We start from the raw sequence: 23,255 nt of genomic DNA, 5'->3' as shown, positions 1-23,255 counted from the left end.
GCCCTATATTATGCTACTGCAGATAAAATAGCTAAAACCTGCTGACAGATTCCTTTTACAGTGCCCAAAATAAACCTTCTGACCTATTCTGGAAATGTGTCAGAAGATTGTATCTGTTAGTTCCAGGTGAAAAGGCAAGGCCATAAATAAAACCGAAAGAAATGAACTGGAGTATAAGTTGGTATACATGCAACATGTAAAAAATGTAAAAACACATTCACACTGGTCATTAATCAGACAAAACCTAAGATAGATACAAAATGAACATACACTCTGCTGTCCTGCTCGGCCCTTATTCACATTGAGGTCATTTTTTACACATGGTAAGGAGGCTAGGACCGTCCTGATTGGGTACACCTTGACGCTAGTGGTATGGCTTTTACGCTGTTTTAAAAAAAAATCACAAACAGTGTATACTAATTACCCTATATTTCTTTTTATTTACAGCAGGGTGTATGTTCTTTTTGTTTCCATCATAGGTTCCACCAAAACCATAGTCTGTAATGGCTGATCGTCTAACCTGTTGTGAATTCTGCTCTTGGGCTCCCTCCGGTGGTTATAAGTGGTAGCACTGCTGTCTCTGAATCGCAGCATTTATCAGGTGTGTTCACTTTTTGCAATTCTGACTGGGCTATTTAGTCTTGCTTGACCCTTTAGTCAGTGCCAGTTGTCCATTGTTCCTGGAGGATTCACATCTCTGCCTGGTCTCTCCTGCTTTGCTGTTCATTTCAACAAAGATAAGTTCTGGCCTTGATTTTTGCTGTCCACATGCTGTGGCCTTATTGTTCAGTTCTTTTGCATGTTTTTTTCTTGTCCAGCTTGGTCTGTATAAGGATTTGTTTAGCCAAGCTGGTATCTCTGGAGATGCAGATATACCCTCCATATCTTTAGTTAGCTGTGGAGATTTTGTATTTTCTGTGGTGGATATTTTCTAGTGTTTTAATACTGACCGCATAGTACTCTGTCCTATCCTTTCTATTTAGCTAGAAGTGGCCTCCTTTGCTAAATTCTGATTTCAGTCTGTGTATGTTTTTTCCCTCTCCTCTCACAGTCAACATTTGTGGGGGGCTGTCTATCTTTTGGGGATTTTCTCTGAGGCAAGATAGTTTTCCCTTTTCTATCTCTAGGGGTAATTAGTCCTCCGGCTGTGTCAAGATGTCTAGGGAGTGATAGGTACATTCCACGGCTACTTCTAGTTGCGGTGTTAAGTTCAGGGTCTGCGGTCAGTACAGGTACCACCTTCTCCAGAGTACATCTCATGCTGCTCTTAGGCCACCAGATCATAACAGTACAACTGGCCAACAATGAGTTAACCGCATCTCAGAAGAAGGGAAGGAAAGTGCTGAGCCATTTTTTTCTGTAGTCTGTTGTGTTTTTTTTTCCCTCTTCACCTCTGGGTGGCTCAGGAGTTCGGCGCTGGTATGGATGTTCAGGGATTGGCTTCTCGTGTGGATCAACTTGCTGCTAGAGTACAGGGTATTTCCGACTATATCGTTCAGACTCCAGTTTTAGAGCCTAGAATTCCAACTCCTGATTTGTTTTTTGGGGACAGGTCCAAATTTTTGAGCTTTAAAAATAACTGTAAACTGTTTTTTGCTCTGAAACCCCGTTCCTCTGGTGATCCCATCCAGCAGGTTAAAATTGTTATATCTCTGCTGCGTGGTGACCCCCAGGATTGGGCATTTGCCCTGGAACCTGGGAATCCGGCGTTGCTTAATGTAGACACCTTTTTTCAGGCGCTTGGGTTATTGTATGATGAACCTAATTCATTGGATCATGCTAAGAAGACCTTGTTGGCCCTGTGTCAGGGTCAAGAAGCGGCAGAATCATATTGCCAGAAATTTAGAAAATGGTCTGTACTGACTAAATGGAATGAGGATGCCTTGGCGGCAATTTTCAGAAAGGGTCTTTCTGAATCCGTTAAAGATGTTATGGTGGGGTTCCCCACGCCTGCTGGTCTGAGTGATTCTATGTCTCTGGCCATTCAGATTGATCAGCACTTGCGCGAGCGCAGAGTTGTGCACACTATGGCATTGTCTTCCAAGCGGAGTCCTGAGCCTATGCAGTGTGATAGGATTGTGTCTAGAGCTGAACGACAAGGATTCAGACGTCAGAATAGGTTGTGTTTTTACTGCGGCGATTCTGCTCATGTTATTTCTGATTGCCCTAAGCGTACCAAGAGAATCGCTAGTTCTGTTACCATCAGTACTGTACAGCCTAAATTTCTGTTATCTGTGACTCTGATCTGCTCATTATCGTCATTTTCTGTCATGGCATTTGTGGATTCAGGCGCCGCTCTAAACTTAATGGACTTAGAATTTGCCAGACGTTGTGGTTTCCCCTTGCAGCCTTTGCAGAGTCCTATTCCTTTGAGGGGCATTGATGCTACACCGTTGGCTAAAAATAAACCTCAGTTTTGGACACAGCTGACCATGTGCATGGCGCCAGCCCATCAGGAAGATTGTCGTTTTCTGGTGTTGCATAATTTGCATGATGCTATTGTGCTGGGTTTCCCATGGTTACAGGTGCATAATCCGGTATTAGATTGGAAATCTATGTCTGTGACTAGCTGGGGTTGTCGGGGGGTTCATGGTGACGTTCCTTTGATGTCAATTGCCTCCTCCCCCTCTTCTGAAATTCCTGCGTTTTTGTCAGATTTCCAGGATGTATTCAATGAGCCCAAGTCCAGTTCCCTTCCACCGCATAGGGACTGTGATTGTGCTATTGACTTTATTCCAGGCTGTAAGTTCCCTAAGGGCCGACTTTTCAACCTGTCTGTGCCAGAACATACCGCCATGCGGAGCTATGTTAAGGAGTCCTTGGAGAAGGGGCATATTCGGCCATCTTCTTCACCATTGGGAGCAGGTTTTTTTTTTGTTGCCAAAAAAGATGGCTCCTTGAGACCCTGTATTGATTATCGCCTCTTGAATAAGATCACGGTCAAATTCCAATACCCTTTGCCTTTGCTTTCTGATCTGTTTGCTAGGATTGAGGGGGCTAGTTGGTTTACTAAGATTGACCTTCGAGGGGCATATAATCTTGTTCGTATTAAGCAGGGTGACGAATGGAAAACTGCGTTTAATACGCCCGAAGGCCATTTTGAATACCTTGTGATGCCATTCGGACTCTCTAATGCTCCATCTGTGTTTCAGTCCTTCATGCATGATATATTTCGGAATTATCTTGATAAATTCATGATTGTATATTTGGATGATATTTTGATTTTTTCAGATGATTGGGAGTCTCATGTGAAACAAGTCAGGATGGTATTTCAGATCCTTCGTGATAATGTCTTGTTTGTGAAGGGGTCTAAGTGCCTCTTTGGAATACAGAAGATTTCTTTTTTGGGCTTCATTTTTTCTCCCTCATCTATAGAAATGGATCCGGTTAAGGTTCAGGCCATTCTTGATTGGATCCAGCCCACATCCGTGAAGAGCCTTCAGAAATTTTTGGGCTTTGCTAATTTTTATCGCCGTTTCATTGCCAACTTCTCCAGTGTGGTTAAACCCCTGACCGATTTGACGAAGAAAGGCGCTGATGTGACGAATTGTTCCTCTGCGGCTGTTTCTGCCTTTCAGGAGCTTAAACGCCAATTTACTTCTGCCCCGGTGTTGCGTCAGCCGGATGTTTCTCTTCCTTTTCAGGTTGAGGTTGACGCATCTGAGATTGGGGCAGGGGCCGTTTTGTCTCAGAGGAATTCTGATGGTTCCTTGATGAAACCGTGTGCCTTATTTTCTCGAAAGTTTTCGCCTGCGGAACGCAATTATGATGTCGGCAATCGTGAGTTGTTGGCTATGAAGTGGGCATTTGAGGAGTGGCGACATTGGCTTGAGGGGGCCAAGCACCGTATTGTGGTCTTGACCGATCATAAGAATCTGATTTACCTCGAGTCTGCCAAACGGCTGAATCCTAGACAGGCCCGATGGTCCCTGTTTTTCTCCCATTTTGATTTTGTGGTCTCGTATCTTCCGGGTTCTAAGAATGTTAAGGCTGATGCCCTCTCTAGGAGCTTTTTGCCTGATTCTCCTGGGGTCCTTGAGCCGGTCGGCATTCTGAAGGAGGGGGTGATCCTTTCTGCCATCTCCCCTGATTTACGACGGGTTCTTCAGGAATTTCAGGCTGATAAACCTGACCGCTGTCCAGTGGGGAAACTGTTTGTTCCTGACAGATGGACTAGTAAAGTGATTTCGGAGGTTCATTGTTCTGTGTTGGCTGGTCATCCTGGGATTTTTGGTACCAGAGATTTGGTTGGTAGGTCCTTTTGGTGGCCTTCTTTGTCACGGGATGTGCGTTCTTTTGTGCAGTCCTGTGGGACTTGTGCATGGGCCAAGCCTTGCTGTTCCCGCGCTAGTGGGTTGCTTTTGCCTTTGCCGGTCCCTGAGAGGCCTTGGACGCATATTTCTATGGATTTTATTTAGGATCTTCCAGTTTCCCAGAGGATGTCGGTTATCTGGGTGGTTTGTGACCGGTTTTCTAAGATGGTTCATTTGGTACCTTTGCCTAAGTTGCCTTCCTCTTCTGATTTAGTTCCGTTGTTTTTTCAGCATGTGGTTCGTTTGCATGGCATTCCGGAGAATATTGTGTCCGATAGAGGTTCCCAGTTTGTTTCTAGGTTTTGGCGGGCCTTTTGTGCTAGGCTGGGCATTGATTTGTCTTTTTCTTCCGCATTTCATCCTCAGACAAATGGCCAAACTGAGCGAACTAATCAGACTTTGGAAACTTATTTGAGATGCTTTGTGTCTGCTGATCAGGATGATTGGGTGGCTTTCTTGCCATTGGCCGAGTTTGCCCTTAATAATCGGGCTAGTTCTGCTACCTTGGTTTCACCCTTCTTTTGTAACTCTGGTTTTCATCCTCGTTTTTCTTCGGGGCAGGTTGAGCCTTCTGATTGTCCTGGGGTGGACTCTGTGGGGATTTGGTCTGGTTGTCTTCCCGTCATGTTCCTATGAAGGTTTCTTCCCCTAAGTTTAAGCCTCGGTTTATTGGCCCTTATAGGATTTCTGAGATTATCAATCCAGTGTCTTTTTCCATCCATAATGTTTTTCATAGATCTTTGTTGCGGAAATATGTGGTGCCCGTTGTTCCCTCTGTTGATCCTCCTGCCCCGGTGTTGATTGATGGGGAGTTGGAGTATGTGGTTGAGAAGATTTTGGATTCTCGTTTTTCGAGGCGGAAGCTTCAGTATCTTGTCAAATGGAAGGGTTATGGCCAGGAGGATAATTCTTGGGTTGTTGCCTCCGATGTTCATGCTGAGGATTTGGTTCGTGCCTTTCATTTGGCTCGTCCGGATCGGCCTGGGGGCTCTGGTGAGGGTTCGGTGAGCCCTCCTCAAGGGGGGGGGGTACTGTTGTGAATTCTGCTCTTGGGCTCCCTCCGGTGGTTATAAGTGGTAGCACTGCTGTCTCTGAATCGCAGCATTTATCAGGTGTGTTCACTTTTTGCAATTCTGACTGGGCTATTTAGTCTTGCTTGACCCTTTAGTCAGTGCCAGTTGTCCATTGTTCCTGGAGGATTCACATCTCTGCCTGGTCTCTCCTGCTTTGCTGTTCATTTCAACAAAGATAAGTTCTGGCCTTGATTTTTGCTGTCCACATGCTGTGGCCTTATTGTTCAGTTCTTTTGCATGTTTTTTTCTTGTCCAGCTTGGTCTGTATAAGGATTTGTTTAGCCAAGCTGGTATCTCTGGAGATGCAGATATACCCTCCATATCTTTAGTTAGCTGTGGAGATTTTGTATTTTCTGTGGTGGATATTTTCTAGTGTTTTAATACTGACCGCATAGTACTCTGTCCTATCCTTTCTATTTAGCTAGAAGTGGCCTCCTTTGCTAAATTCTGATTTCAGTCTGTGTATGTTTTTTCCCTCTCCTCTCACAGTCAATATTTGTGGGGGGCTGTCTATCCTTTGGGGATTTTCTCTGAGGCAAGATAGTTTTCCCTTTTCTATCTCTAGGGGTAATTAGTCCTCCAGCTGTGTCGAGATGTCTAGGGAGTGATAGGTACATTCCACGGCTACTTCTAGTTGCGGTGTTAAGTTCAGGGTCTGCGGTCAGCACAGGTACCACCTTCTCCAGAGTACGTCTCATGCTGCTCTTAGGCCACCAGATCATAACACTAACCATGCTGAGAAAGACATATGGGAGCCAAAAGGACACAGCACTATGAAAAATGCTCAGTCCCTCTACTCCAGTGATTACTGGATGTATCTGCTCATGAGACCCCAGTAACACTATCTTGGGACATGGCAGAAGAAAAAGAAGACGATGAGGAAAGAAGAAAAGAAGGAGGGGGCTTCTTAGATCTTAATCTTCCCGATTGATCCAGTGTAACAATATATTGCGAACATAAAAGAGAACAACCTTCCTTCACTCTCAGCCCGTTAAATCGCCATCACTGATACTACAGGGACTCTGCGATGCTCACTGAATGCTAAAGAATCACATTTATGAGCCAATACTAAGGTTGTGCCATAAAAGAAGACATATTGAAGGCTTCTAATGATCAGGAACGCCTAATAACACATCATCTTATAATGACCTTTCCATTTCATTTTCTCAGGACAAGACCAGGATTTTATACATTTGGGAGACGTGCACCTTGAAATGTTTTCCATGTGAATTCTATCTTCTATCCCATTTCCTTTGTTGTGCTCTATACATTCTTTAGTTTTCCTGTTTTCTATTCAGCTATTTTTCAGGCATATTTTTGGGAAACTGGCTGATGACCGATATGACTGTAATGACTGCTTGTCACTTTGTTTTCCCAGACCCCCGTGCTGCTAATTTGTCAGCTTATGTTGCAACACTTTAAAGATGAAGGTCTCACAGCATATACACACGTGGTCAAAATTGCTGGTACCCTCTTTTAATGAAAGAAAAACCCACAATGGTCACAGAAATAACTTGAATCTGACAAAATAATAAATAAAAAATTTATGAAAATGAACAAATGAAAGTCAGCCATTGCTTTTCAACCATGCTTCCACAGAATTAAAAAAATAATAATAAACCTCATCAAATAGGCCTGGACAGAAATGATAGTACCCTTAACTTAACTTGAGACTTCTGCATCTCTTAACAGGTATTTTGGCCCACTCCTCAAAGGCAAACTGCTCCAGTTGTCTCGTGTTTGAAGGTTGCCTTTTCCAGACGCCATGTTTCAGCTCTTTCCAAAGATGCTCAATAGGATTTAGGTCAGGGCTCATAGAAGGCCACTTCAGAATAGTCCAATGTTTTCCTTTTAGTCATTCTTGGGTGTTTTTAGCTGTGTGTTTTGGGTCATTATCCTGTAACAAGACCCATGACCTGCGACTGTGACCAAGCTTTCTGACACTGGTGAGCACATTTCTCTCTAGAATCCCTTGACAGTCTTGAGATTTCATTGTACCCTGCATAGATTCTATACATCCTGTCCCAGATGCAGCAAAGCAGCCCCAGAACATAACAGAGCCTCCTCCATGTTTCACAGTAGGGACAGTGTTCTTTTCTTGATATGCTTCATTTTTCCATCTGTGAACATAGAGCTGATGTGCCTTTCCAAAAAGTTCAATTTTTGTCTCATCTGTAAATAGGACATTCTCCCAGAAGCTTTGTGGCTTGTAAACATGTAGTTTGGCAAATTTCAGTCTGGCTTTTTTATTATTTTTTTTCAACAATGGTGTCCTTGGTTGTCTCCCATGAAGTCCACTTTGACTCATACAGCGATGGATGGTGCGATCTGATGCTGATGTTCCTAGAGCTTTAAGATCACATTTAATCTGTTTATATATAACTTTTTCTGGCCTCTTTTGTTACCATTCGTATTATCTGTCTCTTTAATTTGTCATCAATTTTCCTCCTGCGGCCACGTCCAGGGAGGTTGGCTACAGTCCCATGGATCTTAAATGTCTGAATAATATGTGCAACTGTAGTCACAGGAACATCAAGCTGCATGGAGATGGTCTTATAACTTTTACCTTTAACATGTTTGTCTAGAATTTTCTTTCTAATCTCCTGAGACAACTCTTCCCTTCACTTCCTCTGGTCCATGTTGAGTGTGATAGACACCATGTCACCAAACAGCACAGGGAGTATCTGTAGCCCTATATACAGGCCCACTCACTGACTCCAAGGTTGTAGACACCTGTGATGCTAGTTAGTGGACACACCTTGATTTAACATGTCCCTTTTGTCACATTATTTTCAGGGGTACCATCATTTCTGTCCAGGCCTATTTCATGAGGTTTATTTTAAAAAAATTCTTCTGTGGAAGCATGGTTGACAAGCAATGTCGGACTTTCATTTGTTCATTTTCATAGATCTTTTATTTATTATTACTTTTGTCAGATTCAAGTTATTTTTGTCACCATTGTGGGTTATTCTGTCATTAAATGAGGGGTACTAACAATTTTGACCACCTGTGTATATGCATATTTCCTGTTCAGAAACCTAGGAAAAATGGGTTTTGGTAAGATCAGATGTTGCTTTTTGTAGCGAATAAATAAAGCATTTTACTGTACCAGAAAAGTGAACTATTTTTTTTCCTTGCATATTTGGAGCAGTTTCATATCTGCAGAATGTCAATTCTTTCAGCGGTTTTTCAGTTTTTCACCCATTCAAATGAATATGGAAAAAATGCATTAAAAACAGATTTTCCTGCAAACTCTCTAGTATTTTCATTAGATTCTTCTGCTTTAACCCCTTAACCCCTAAGCCATTTTCCGTTTTTGCGTTTTCGTTTTTTTGCTCCCCTTCTTCGCAGAGCCATAACTTTTTTATTTTTTGGTCAATATGGCATGTTTGGGCTTGTTTTTTGCGGGACAAGTTGTACTTTTGAACGACACCATTGGTTTTAACATATCATGTACTGGAAAATGGGAAAAAAAATTCCAAGTGAGGTGAAATTGCAAAAAAAGTGGAAATTCCACAGTTGTTTTTGGTAATTTTTTTTACCATGTTCACTAAATGCTAAAACTGACCTGTCATTATGATTCTGTAGGTCATTACGAGTTCACAGATACCAAACATGTATATGTTCTTTTTTTTATTTAGATGGTGAAAAAAAAAAAATTGTTAAAAAAAGCGCCATATTCCAAGACCCGTAGCGCCTCCGTTTTTCATGATCTGGGGCCGGGTGAGGGCTTATTTTTTTCCCTCTGAGCTGACGTTTTTATTGTTGCAATTTTGGTGTAGATACAATGTTTTGATCGGCCGTTATTGCATTTTATTGCAATGTAGCGACTACCAAAAAAATGTAATTCTGGCGCTTTTAATTTTTTTCTCGTTATCTCATTTAGCAATCGGATGAATTATTTTTTTATTGATAGATCAGGCGATTCTGAATGAGGCCACACCAAATATGTGTATGTTTGATTTTTTTTTATTGTTTATTTTGAATGGGGCAAAAGGGGGGTGATTTGAACTTTTATTTTTTTTTTAGTTTTTTTAATCTTTTTAAAAACTTTTTTTTTTTAACTTTTTGCATGCTTCAGTAGTTTCCATGGGAGACTAGGTGCTACAATGCTTTGATCACCTCTGATACACACAGGCAATGATCACACAGATCACAGAAATGCTCACTTGCTATGAGCGCCGACCACGGGGCGGCACTCATAGCAATCTGGCAATGACAATCACAGACGTTTGCTGCAGACTTCTGGTTGTCATGCTGACCCATCGGTGATCTGCGATCATGAGATGAGGTCACCAATGGGCGGAGTCAGTGATGCACTTCCTGTAATCTCGAGTTAAATGCCGCTGTCAGAGATGGCACATGTCGGAAAGGGGTTAAATACTGAACGTGTGCACATACCCTAATGCTATGTTTCCATGTGGCGTACCGGCAGCGCTTTGAACGCAGCGGATCCCCGCTCCGTCCAAAGTGCTGCTGGCTTTTGTACGCGCGGTGATTCTGCATGTGCTCAATGAACAGATGAGGAATCACCGCATCCTATACATAGAACAGTGCTATTTAGATTGCGGAGACTGAGCGTCTCCACAAGATAAATAGACAATGCAAATATTGTTACACATTGCTTTGCAACTTTCTTCTATTTTACACCGCTTTCATCACTTTAAAAACTAAGTGTAATCTGGGAATGGTTAGCTCTGCAAAGAAGGTATAAACCGGTATAATGAATTGTGCCATTTTAAAGTCTTTATTAGGGCTCGCTCACACAAGCGTATAATTCAGATGATTGCCATCCAATAAAAAAAATTGCACTAGGACCAATATTATTCAATGAGGCAGTGCAGATCTGCACATTTTTTCTCATCTGTATTCGGATTGAGAAAAAAATCATCAGATCTTTTTAAAGAAATAACATGGCCCGTATGTTTCATAACCAGCTAAGGGAAAGCAGACAGCTACGGGCTTATATTATCAGACTGGGAAGGGCCAGATAACTATGAACCTTCCCAGCCTATTAATATCAGCCTGCAGCTGTCTGCTCAGCCTTTTCTGGTTATTAATAATAGGGGGGAACCCCACGTAATTTTTTTTTAGGGTTCCCCTTTTTAACCAATAAAGGCCAAGCAGACAGCTGGAGGCCGATATTATTAAGCTAGGAAAGTCCATGGATATTGGTCCCTTCCCAGCATAATAAGACCAGCCCCCAACTGTCTTCTTTCCTTGGCTGATTATTAAAAATAGGGGTGACCCAACACCATTTATTCATTTAAAGGGAACCTGTCAACAGGATTGTGCTGAGTAACCTACAGACAGTGTCAGGTTGGCACCGTTATACTGATTCAAATGATATCTGTGTTGATGAAATCCGTCTCGTGGTTGTTGTTTAATCTTCATTTGTAGTTTTCAATTAATGAGAATCTCGTGCTGTGGGACGGCCTGTGTGGGGGGCGTCTTTATGTGGGGCTTTGCTTACATATGCATCTGTATGGCTTCTGACAGGTCAATGATCCCTTAGTGACCGGCCCCCTATTTTTCATACTGTCTATCTTATTGTTTGGGGGGAAAAATTACATTAATCATGCAGGCGGCGGCTCCTGTGCTGTAGCATGATCGGATCTATAATGAGATGATGTTAAAAACACATTGCATATGAATTGCATACGCTTGTCATACAGATGTCAGACAGATGCTATTTGAGAAAAATCACATTGTACTCTCTTGACACTCGTCCTACTTTGCTGGATCAACATTGGACTGATTTTTTACACAATAGTGTGACTGAAGCCTAATTTCAAAACACCAAAACACCAAATGGGAGAAATGCTGGTCCAAGCAAACCAAAAAAGTGAGGGGACAATATGTAATATGGTATAATTATAGAAAAAAAGACATGGACCATACATCTAAAACTTATAAATTGACCTAATGTGGCAAAGCAAAAAGTTACAAAATTGAACAGTTAATAACTTATTGTTGGATGTTTTTCTGTATTCTAGCACCACCTAGTGGAGATAAACTGAATACAACATAATACAATGTGTTTACAGACTGAGCTGAAGTCACAGTAGGCGCACCATTCCTCGCCACGTTAATAGTAGGCATTGTTATTAGCTGTATAATGTACACTTTGGTAGCATTGTTTGAGTGTAATGAAATAACATAATATGTATGTCTAATGGATGGACTTTTGAAAACTACAAATAAAACAAAAACTGACCAGCACCTATGAACAGAATAAAAACAAGTGTGAACAGGATACAAGCTGCCATGACTAAATAATATACAAATAAAAGGATACAATGGCACTCTATAAGTGTTAGGATGTAAGCAAACATTGAATATATGAAATTTGAACTGCCTTACTGCTCTTTAGAAGATCCTTCTAAAAATGAGGTACTTAGGGCACATATTGGTCAGTCAGTGCTAGGGGCGTGGTTACAATTGCTGCTCACTATGTACAGAGTGGTGACTGTAGCCACGCCTCCATGACTGATAGCCTGAGACTGGCAGGAGGAGTACAGTTCATTTCCTCACGGTAGTCAGGCTTCCAGTGCGCCAGCCAAGCCGCTTTAGAATGCTATTAGCCTTCAGATTAATAGCATTAGAGGACATAATAGGTTCACTTTAAGTTGCAGTGGTGAGTAAATTGTGGTAAAAAAAAAATATTTAAAAAAAACTGACCCCACCAGATTACAAATTGTATTGACAAAATTTGTGCTGCAGTATCCGCCAAATATCTGCATTGTTGCAAATAAATTAAATGCTAAATACTCGAGGCAATAAGAAAGTATCACATCTCATCACATATTAAGCTTAAAGGGATTATCCCAACATCTTGATTCAGGAGTGCACCAGCCTCTCGACTTTATGAATGCTGCGGGGTGAAGGGCTGTAGGTGGGGTAGTCTGTAGGCACAGAATGTATCTGTAGAAAAATCTAAATTTTTCCTTCTTGGCATGCTCTTTATCAGATTCAACTATGTCTCCACCAAAATCTGATCCCAGGTCTCTTCTACAAGTTCCCATACTTGGTTCATACTGGTCGACTCACTTGGTTATTTATTCAGCTTTTTCTTCAACTCTACCGACAAGTGTTCAATTGGGTTGAGGTCTGGGGACTGTGGCGGCCAATCCAACACCTCTGCTTCATTGTCATTGAACCATTTCTCCTACTATCTCAACATATGATTTAGATCGTTGTCCTGCTGGAACACTATATCGTCCTTTTCATACCCATTGCACTAGAATGTAGGAATTAACTCATCTTGTAGGATACTCACGTACAACTCAGCAATAAGACCATCATCGATCCTGGTAAAGTATCCAACTGCCATATTATTAGGCTTCCTCCACCAAACTTGTCAGTTCCTTCAGTTTCTCGGTCCGTTAGCCCCTTTTTACCTTGTTTCTTCCAAACTCATTTGCACCCATCAGAGCCTAGTCTATCGACATTCGTCTCATCACACTAAATCACCCATTTCCAATCTTCTACTGTCCAGTTTTCGTACTTTTTTGCAAACTAGAGCCAACGTTTCTTCTGACAATTCAGACAATATTGAAGTAGAGTCTTCTTTACCTTTTTTTTCGGGCCACCATTCCAGACTTGTGTAACGTGCATTGCACGGTTATTCCATGGACGTCTGTGATCTGACTATTATGAAGCACTGACCTGATGACACAGTGATCACTGACTTCTGCCAGAACAATGATTTGTAAATTGAATAATGAGTTCAGTTAATGGTTGACAAAGTTTAATATCCAGGCTGGCTATACAGATATCAAATATATTTGACAACTCATGCTCCTCTGCGGTGGGGACAGAATATCAGGATGTAAACAAAGCCAAGAAATGTAAAGCGCCATGTACACAGAGTATAGTGTCAGCTAAATGGACTTCAGTGAAATTCCACCAGATGAGCAATGGGTGGAGCCAGGACCATCAGCTCATTATAATTGCTCATAAACAGGCGGAGACGTGACATATACGTGTCCTCGTGATATGGCAAATTGTGATCATGCACGTACTTGGACACCAAAGGCTTTACCTGTAAAAACAAAAATATAACAATAATGGAGGGGGAATTCATTCTTGCAGCATTTTGACATAACAAAAATTGCTTATTTTTTGCATGCCATTTTTGGGCAAAAATGTGCCATTTTTTTCTATTTTATGCTGTTCTTATAACTTTAAAAAATTAATGTAATCTGGGAATAGTTAGCCACAAAAACAAGGAAAAGCCAGATTTATGAATTACGAAATTTTAAAAAGTTGCAAGCTCACTCTAGTAGGGCTGTCCCACACGTCCAGATAATTCCGGTACCGGAATAAATCGGTACCGGAGTTATCCGTGTCCGTGTGCCTGGGAACTCACGTAGGCCATACGTGCGGCACACGTGTGCCGCCCGTATGGCGAGTGGGTACCACACGGAGCGTGTGGTACCCACGCGTCTGGTACCTTGCATCACGCTGAAGCCGCGATTCATATGTTCCCTGCAGCAGCGTTTGCTGCAGAGAAAATATGAATAATAGTGTTTAAAATAAGGATCTATGTGTCCGCCGCCCCCCCACCCCCTGTGCGCCCCCCCGCTGTTCAGAAAATACTTACCCGCCTCCCTCGCTGCTTCCTGGTCTGGCCGCGGCTTCTAGTGTATGCGGTCACGTGGGGCCGATCATTTACAGTCATAAATATGTGGCTCCGCCTCCCATAGGGGCGGAGCCGACTATTCATGATTGTAAATGATCGGCCCCACGTGACCGCATACAGTAGGAGGCGCGGGGCAGAGAGGAAGGAGTGACAGCCAACGAGGGAGCGGGTGAGTATTTTCAGGACAGCGGGGGGCGCACAGGGGGTGGGGGGGCGGCGGACACATAGATCTTTATTTTAAACACTATTATTCATATTTTCTCTGCAGCAAACGCTGCTGCAGGGAACATATGAATCGCGGCTTCAGCACCATGTGGGGGGGACAGCGCTTACTGTAGCGCTGTCTCCTGCACGCACACGGACCCCAGACGGAGAATGTCCGTGTGAGGTCCGTGTTTTACATGGACCCATTGACTTTAATGGGTCCGTGTAATACGTGCGCTCCCACGAACACTGACATGTCTCCGTGTTTGGCACACGGAGACACGGTCCGCAAAAAATCAATGACATCTGAACAGATGCATTGATTTTTATGGGTCTACGTGTGTCAGTGTCTCCGGTACGTGAGGAAACTGTCACCTCACGTACCGGAGCCACTGACGTGTGAAACCGGCCGTAGTGTGTGGAAAATCCGTCGTAGACAAAAGTGTAATATCTAAAGATGCGCCAAATTTATCAAACACTTTGAGAGATTTAGCATAATTATTGGTAATACAGCTGCAGTAAAAACTGACTTCAAAAATTTCTTTCATAATGAATGTCCCTCTAAAAGTATGACATTATAGACGTATTATTTATCCACAAAAGATAAAAGGGAGGAGATAGATTTTTACAGCTCACATTTGTACTAGTATTGTGATTTTCTGCTCTATTATTATTTTACGAACAAGAGAACTTGGCGCCCGATCAGTCAAATGATGGACAACAATGGTGCCAGGTGGACCTCACTGACTATCAGAGCCTCTAACATAGATGTGAACCTAAACTTGAGCATCTTTTATGTGACTGGTGTTCATACAAACCCATTCACTACCAAAGATACATGGTTCATACATAGTCCTTACACTACATTTAAATTATATTTTTAATTCAACAATTGGCACATGTATCTATGGAACAACTTCCATAACTATAGCCCTATGTCTTGTTAGAACTTAACCCAGTGGCAATTACAGTGCATCTCCCGATCAAGTCCACAGCTCATGTTTAGGTTCTGTCATTAAAGATATGGACACCTTAGAGGTCCATTTTTTCTTGAACTTTGATTCATGTACCGTATTTTTGCCTAAATATAGTTTTTAATATTGTTTTTCACGAAAAAAAGTTCTGCTCTGTTTCCCCATATGGGACTTTGTTTTCCTGTTTATTGTTGGATGTAGAAACTAAAGCCCTCCCATACACATTAGACTAATGTCGGACGAATACGCCAACATTGATGAGTTTGACCAACAGTCTAATGTATATGTGGGGCTCTGATAATTGTCATGTGAGTTAAGAATCTGTCATGTCAGACATTTCGGACTGCCCATCATTTTGTTCTCCCAAAGAAAAAACGCTACCAGACATTTCAGCAAGCACTCCTATATAAGAGAGGCCCAGTCAAGATGGCTCCTTGCTGAACCAGCCTCTAATGTGTATGGCAAAAATGTGTCAGTAACTTATTTTGAAGTCAGTAATACACAGAGCAACACTAAGGCTATAGATTACATTTTTAATGAAAACAAAACGGCAAAAATTATTTTATTCCTAATATTTAGTAGGAAAGCAAATTTAAATTTTGAGTCCAGATTTTTGGAGTTACTGAAAGAACCTTGGTTGGAAAAATTGATCCTATGATCCATTCCGGGGTTTACAGTCCCATTCCCTGCAGCTGGGTTAGTTCAGCACAGTGAAGTCTGTTGAGTCTAGAGAAAGGCATAGCTCCTGGTTAGTCTTCTCTGCAAAGACAGGTGTGCTGGAGCCAGAGAGGTGTTTGGTGAACACATTTAATACAAGTCTGAGCTGCTGCTGGGAATACCTAGGTTGGTGAGGCTCCTACATTTATTTTGTTTTATTCTGGCTGAAGAAAAGGACAGTTATCCATTGACGCTGAAAGAACCCCTGTGCCAAATGTATCCAAGTGGATACCCGAAAGCGTGAACCCATACAATATCTCTTTTAAGTAAAAAAAGGTGTTCTGAAGGTGTCCATATCCTTTTTAAAGTCTTCATTATCAGCAGTTACTATGGGGCTTGATCAATCACATAAGGAGTCAAGGACCTATTAAAGAGGCAAAAGTGATAGCTAAGTGGCTCGATAAACAAAAGATCGAAACTCTCCATATCTCAATCCCATTGAGAACCTGTGATGGAATTCTCAAAAAGTGGGGGGACAAACAAAAACACAGATGCTCCCTCACACGAGTGATGATTCTCTCTTCCAAGAGGAACAAATTGATAATGGTAATGACACTCCTGTGAGCGAGCCCAGAAAGTAATAAAATATTGATTCTTTGTCTAAACTTGATGCATTTGACAATAGAAGTTTAAAAACTTATTAAATACTTATAATTGCACTTCAGTACCCAAAGCAACATCTGACTAAAGCTTCTAAAGATACTGAAGCAGAAAACTTTGTGAAAACCTAAATGTGTCCGTCTCAAAGCTTTTGGCCACGATTGTACTTTATCTCTGCACAGTGACACACTGTAAACTGTGTTTTATGGCCAACAAGGAATTGTTACTCACCTTAAGACACATATGATCGGACAGATGTGGGAAAAGATGATGCTCGATGTGACAACTGACAATAGAGTGTCCAAATGTCCAGTCCAGGACTTTGTTTCGGGACAGGTTTAGTACTGCATTAGTCATGAGCTGGAGGCGACGTGGACGGTTTGATGGTGAAAACATAGGAAGACCAATATGCTGTAAGATAAGTGTAGATAAAAAATAAATATTTGGTTTTGGTACTTACATCCATAAATTTATACATGGAATAAATAGCTTCATGATGATCAGTTCCTTTATTGCACGGTGACTAATGTCAAGTATAGGCACAAACCAGAAGTGGAGCTGCTGGCATCCAGGACTGATACTGATTTTGGTACACTGATTGTAAGTGTTTGGTTTTACGATATGGGTAAGTTGTATGTCTTTCTATTTTACAGACATTTAAAGTTTTTTTTCAAACTGAAAACCCTTTAGGTTTCTTAAAAACACTTCCCTCCTAACCTTTATTGGAACCTATCTATAAATATAAAGGTCTCTCGTCTTTCCTGTGTGTTATACAATTAGGTTCTTTATGTCTCTCACAATACACTTTGTGTCTCTTCTTGGGTTAGGCAATGACGTTAATGTACAGCTTAGTTCAAGACAATTAAAGCACGCCCTTCATCTCTGCTTTACAAATACAGCCATGTGCAAAAGAGATTATATTTCAACCGTTCCCTTATATAAATTGTGTATGATCTCCTCCTATAAATAACTAATGGCACCACAAGAGGACACGGAAACAATCCAGAACTGCTCTTTCCTTACACTCCTAAATGTGTGTGTGAGGATGAACCTGCAGGAATATACTAAGAGTATTGTATAAATAGCAACTCTGCGATAATATGGAGATACCTAATATTTCGTACCATTGCCCCGCAAATCTACAACCCCTTGTTTACAGTAACACTTTAGTATAGGTTCTTGTTAATACAGTGCTTTCTGTCAAACACTACATTGTAATTTCTGTCGGAATCCCAGAAAGACTGTATTCTGATGGGAACAAAAAGAGGAACGACCAGCTTACCCCGTTGTATGACTGAGATCCTCGGCATCGGGACGCCACTCCTGCTAGACACAGTTCTGTAAAGATCCAGTAGACAAAACTCCTCCAGACAAAAATCTGTGCAAAAAAATATGACTTTATTCCATTCTGATTAAAAAATGAATGACATCTTCAATTTCATCCAGCAATGTAATATAAATTTCCCACACATTTCTGACTGTAAACCAGTCCTTAATCATGGATCAACTGACTAAGGGCTGGTTTACAGTCAGAATCGTGTAGGAATTTTATACTACATTGCTGGATGAAATTGAACATGTCATTCATTTTTTAATCACACTGGAATAGTGTTCTATTTTTTACACAGATTTTCGGCTGGAGGAGTTTTGTCTATTGGATCTATATTTCGACGGGAACTCCGAAGGAGTCATTCATTTGAGTGAAGCCAACTGGGCCAATTTTGTCTTTTTTAGACATGCGCAAAAGTGTTGCACAGTCCGTCGGCTTTATAGTTGCAGCCTGCACGAGTGTGCACTAACAATGAGGTCTGGAATCTCGTGATCTGAAAATGCCTCATGTAGACTTAAAGAGGGCTGTTCACTGGATCTTTTACATTTAAACTGAGCACCTCCTCCAATTGCCGCAGTTTCACTGATTCTAGAACAGTCTTTTATTCTGTGCCCTTTCATTCCAAAGTTATGCTTACCTGTAAAAATAATCCAATTGTTTCCTTCAACCAAGTGGGCGTATAAGGCCAGGGTCACACTTGCAAGTGTAATGCGAGAAACTGCCATGAGTCTCGCATCAATTACAGTCACAGCCGCCGACACTTCGGACCAGAGCGCACAGCTGCATAGAAATACATACAGCCGCACGCTCCGGTCCTAGTGCTGGCGGCAGTGCTGGGTATTGATGCGTGAGACTCGTGCAAGTTTCTCGCATCACACTTGCAGGTGTGACCCCAGCCTAACACAGATCTTCGGGGGGGGGGGGGGTTTACGCCCAGTTGGTTAAAGAGAAAATTTGCTTCTTTACAGGTGAGGGGCATAACTTTTCAATGATAGGGCACAGAAAAAAAACCTTCCAAAATCAGTAAAACAGCAGCATTTAGAGGAGCTACTAAATTTAACCCCTTTACCCCCAAGGGTGGTTTGCACGTTAATGACCAAGCCAATTTTTACAATTCTGACCACTGTCCCTTTATGAGGTTATAACTCTGGAACGCTTCAAAGGATCCCGGTGATTCTGACAATATTTTCTCGTGACATATTGTACTTCATGATAGTGGTAAAATTCCTTTGATAGTACCAGCGTTTATTTGTGAAAAAATCAGAAATTTGGCAAAAATGTTGAAAATTTCGCAATTTTCCAACTTTGAATTTTTATGCAATTAAATCACAGAGATATGTGACACAAAAAACTTAATAAGTAACATTTCCCACATATCTACTTTACATCAGCATAATTTTGGAACCAAAATGTTTTTTTGTTAGGGAGTTAGATAAGGGTTAAAAGTTGACCAGCAATTTCTCATTTTTACAACACCATTTTTTTTAAGGGACCACATCTCATTTGAAGTCATTTTTAGGGGTTTGTATGATAGAAAAAAAACAAGTGTACACCATCCTAAAAACTGCACCCTTCAAGGTGCTCAAAACCACATTCAAGAAGTTTATTAACCCTTCAGGTGTTTCACAGGAATTTTTGGAATGTTTAAAAAAAATGAACATTTAACTTTTTTTCACAAAAAAAATACTTCAGCTCCAATTTGTTTTATTTTATCAAGGGTAGCAGGAGAAAATGGACCCCAAAAGTTGTTGTACAATTTGTCCTGAGTACGCCGATACCCCATATGTGGGGGTAAACCACTGTTTGGGCGCATGGCAGAGCTCGGAAGCGAAGGAGCGCCAGTTGACTTTTCAATGCAAAATTGACAGGAATTGAGATGGGACGCCATGTTGCGTTTGGAGAGCCCCTGATGTGCCTAAACATTGAAACCCCCCACAAGTGACACCAATTTGGAAAGTAGACCCCTAAGGAACTTATCTGGATGTGTGGTGAGCACTTTGACCCATTAAGTGATTCACAGAAGATTATAATGCAGAACCATAAAAATAAAAAAAATCATATTTTTTCACAAAAATGATCTTTTCGCCCCCAATTATTTATTTTCCTAAGGGTAAGAGAAGAAATTGGACCCCAAAAGTTGTTGTACAATTTGTCCAGAGTATGCTGACACCCCACATGTGGGGGTAAACCCCTGTTTGGGCGCAAGGGAGAGCTCGGAAGGGAAGGAGCGCCGTTTGACTTTTCAATGCAAAATTGACAGGAATTGAGATGGTACGCCATGTTGCATTTAGAGAGCCACTGATGAACCTAAACATTAAAACCCCCAACAAGTGACACCATTTTGGAAAGTAGACCTCCTAAGGAACGTATCTAGATGTGTGGTGAGCACTTTGACCCATTAAATGATTCACAGAAGTTTATAATGCAGAGCCGTAAAAATAAAAAATCATATTTTTTCACAAAAATTATGTTTTCACAACCAATTTTTTATTTTTCCAAGGGTAAGAGAAGAAATTGGACCCCAAAAGTTGTTGTACAATTTGTCCAGAGTACGCTGACACCCCACATGTGGGGGTAAACCCCTGTTTGGGCGCAAGGGAGAGCTCGGAAGGGAAGGAGCGCCGTTTGACTTTTCAATGCAAAATTGACAGGAATTGAGATGGTACGCCATGTTGCATTTAGAGAGCGACTGATGAGCCTAAACATTGAAACCCCCCACAAGTGACACCATTTTGGAAAGTAGACCTCCTAAGGAACTTATCTAGATGTGTGGTGAGCACTTTGACACATTAAGTGATTCACAGAAGTTTATAATGCAGAGCCGTAAAAATAAAAAATCATATTTTTTCACAAAAAGTATGTTTTCACAACCAATTTTTTATTTTTCCAAGGGTAAGAGAAGAAATTGGACCCCAAAAGTTGTTGTACAATTTGTCCTGAGTACGCTGATACCCCATATGTGGGGGTAAACCACTGTTTGGGCGCCAGGAAGAGCTCGGAAGGGAAGGAGAGCCGTTTGACTTTTCAATACAAAATTGACAGGAATTGAGATGGGACGCCATGTTGCGTTTGGAGAGCCACTGATGTGCCTAAACATTGAAACCCCCCACAAGAGACACCATTTTGGAAAGTAGACCCCCTAATGAACTTATCTAGTTGTGTGGTGAGCACTTTGACCCACCAAGTGCTTCACAGAAATTTATAATGTAGAGCCGTAAAAATATACAAAAAAAAAATTACCACAAAAATTATTTCTTAGCCCCCAGTTTTGTATTTTCCCAAGGGTAACAGGAGAAATTGGACCCCAAAAGTTGTTGTCCAATTTGTCCTGAGTACGCTGATACCCCATATGTGGGGGGAACCACCGTTTGGGCGCATGGCAGAGCTCGGAAGGGAAGGAGCGCCATTTGGAATGCAGACTTAGATGGAATGGTCTGCAGGCATCACATTGCGTTTGCAGAGCCCCTAATGTACCTAAACAGTAGAAACCCCCCACAAGTGACCCCATATTGGAAAAAAGACCCCCCCCAAGGAACTTATCTAAATGTGTTGTGAGAACTTTGAACCCTCAAGTGTTTCACTACAGTTTATAACGCAGAGCCGTGAAAATAAAAATCCTTTTTGTTCCACAAAAAATATTTTTTAGCCCCCAGTTTTGTATTTTTCCAAAAGTAACAGTTGAAATTGAACCCCAAAAGTTGTTGTCCAATTTGTCCTGAGTATGTTGATACCCAATATGTGGGGGGGAACCACCGTTTGGGCACATGGCAGAGCTCGGAAGGGAAGGAGCGCCATTTGGAGTGCAGACTTAGATGGATTGGTCTGCAGGCATCACGTTGCATTTGCACAGCCCCTGATGTAACTAAACAGTAGAAACCCCCCACAAGTGACCCCATATTGGAAACTAGACCCCCAAAGGAACTTATCTAGATGTGTTGTGAGAACTTTGAACCACCAAGTGTTTCACTACAGTTTATAACGCAGAGTCGTGAAAATAAAAAATCTTTTTTTCCACAAAAATTATCTTTTAGCCCCCAGTTTTATATTTTTCCAAGGGTAACAGTTGAAATTGAACCCCAAAAGTTGTTGTCCAATTTGTCCTGAGTACGATAATTCCCAAAATGTTGGGGGGAACCACCGTTTGGGCGCATGGCAGAGCTCGGAAGGGAAGGAGCGCCATTTGGAATGCAGACTTAGATGGATCGGTCTGCAGGCGTCAAGTTACATTTGCAGAGCCCCTGATGTAACTAAACAGTAGAAACCCCCCACAAGTGACCCCATATTGGAAACTTGACCCCCCAAGGAACTTATCTAGATGTGTTGTGAGAACTTTGAACCCCCAAGTGTTTCACTACAGTATATAACGCAGAGCCGTGAAAATAAAAAATCTTTTTTTTTTCCACAAAAATTATTTTTTAGCCCCCAGTTTTGTATATTCCCAATGGTAACAGGAGAAATTGGACCCCAAAAGTTGTTGTCCAATGTGTCCTGAGTACGCTGATACCCCATATGATGGGGTAAACCCCTGTCTGGGCACACGGGAGAGCTCGGAAGGGAAGGAGCACTGTTTTACTTTTTCAACGCAGAATTGGCTGGAATTGAGATCGGACACCATGTCGCGTTTGGAGAGCCCCTGATGTGCCTAAACAGTGGAAACCCCCCAATTATAACTGAAACCCTAATCCAAACACACCCTTAACCCTAATCTCAACGGTAACCCTAACCACACTCCTAACCCTGACACACCCCTAACCCTAATCCCAACCCTATTCTCAACCGTAAATGTAATCCAAACCCTATCCCTAACTTTAGCCCCAACCCTAACCCTAACTTTAGCCCCAACCCTAACTGTAGCTCTAACCCTAGCCCTAACCCTAACCCTAACCCTAACCCTAGCCCTAACCTTAACCCTAGCCCTAACCCTAACCCTAGCCCTAACCATAACCCTAGCCCTAGCCCTAAACCTAGCCCTAACCCTAGCCCTAGCCCTAACCCTAACCCTAGCCCTAACCCTAATGGGAAAATGGAAATAAATACATTTTTTACATTTTTTTATTTTTCCCTAACTAAGTGGGTGATGATGGGGGGTTTGATTTACTTTTCTAGCGGGTTTTTTAGTGGATTTTTATGATTGGCAGCCGTCACACACTAAAAGACGCTTTTTATTGCAAAAACATTTTTTGCGTTACCACATTTTGAGAGCTATAATTTTTCCATATTTTGGTCCACAGAGTCATATGAGGTCTTGTTTTTTGCAGGACGAGTTGACGTTTTTATTGGTAACATTTTCAGGCACGTGACATTTTTTGATCGCTTTTTATTCCGATTTTTGTGAGGCAGAATGACCAAAAACCAGCTATTCATGAATTTCTTTTGGGGGGGGGGCGTTTATACCGTTCT

General features: G+C 41.7%; 1 protein-coding gene across 6 annotated transcripts in view; it reads right to left on the bottom strand.

The window, feature by feature from the left end:
- Positions 1 to 12,245: 12,245 nt before the first annotated feature.
- The window catches only part of FADS6 (fatty acid desaturase 6), a 34,095-nt gene continuing 23,085 nt past the window's right edge, over positions 12,246 to 23,255 (bottom strand). For all 6 annotated transcript variants that reach the window (XM_077257609.1, XM_077257605.1, XM_077257606.1 and 3 more), the window contains 2 exons: positions 16,757 to 16,936; positions 12,246 to 13,430 (listed from right to left, as the gene is read on the bottom strand). In XM_077257609.1, coding sequence (XP_077113724.1) covers positions 13,281 to 13,430; positions 16,757 to 16,936 — 330 coding nt within the window. In that variant the 3' untranslated portion in view covers positions 12,246 to 13,280. The remainder of the gene's footprint in view (positions 13,431 to 16,756; positions 16,937 to 23,255) is intronic.

The sequence above is a fragment of the Ranitomeya variabilis genome, chromosome 4, assembly GCF_051348905.1.
Source record: "Ranitomeya variabilis isolate aRanVar5 chromosome 4, aRanVar5.hap1, whole genome shotgun sequence".
NCBI classification, from domain to species: domain Eukaryota; kingdom Metazoa; phylum Chordata; class Amphibia; order Anura; family Dendrobatidae; genus Ranitomeya; species Ranitomeya variabilis.
The sequence above is the reverse complement of the archived record's forward strand: the minus strand, read 5'-3'. Positions and strand labels throughout refer to the sequence as shown.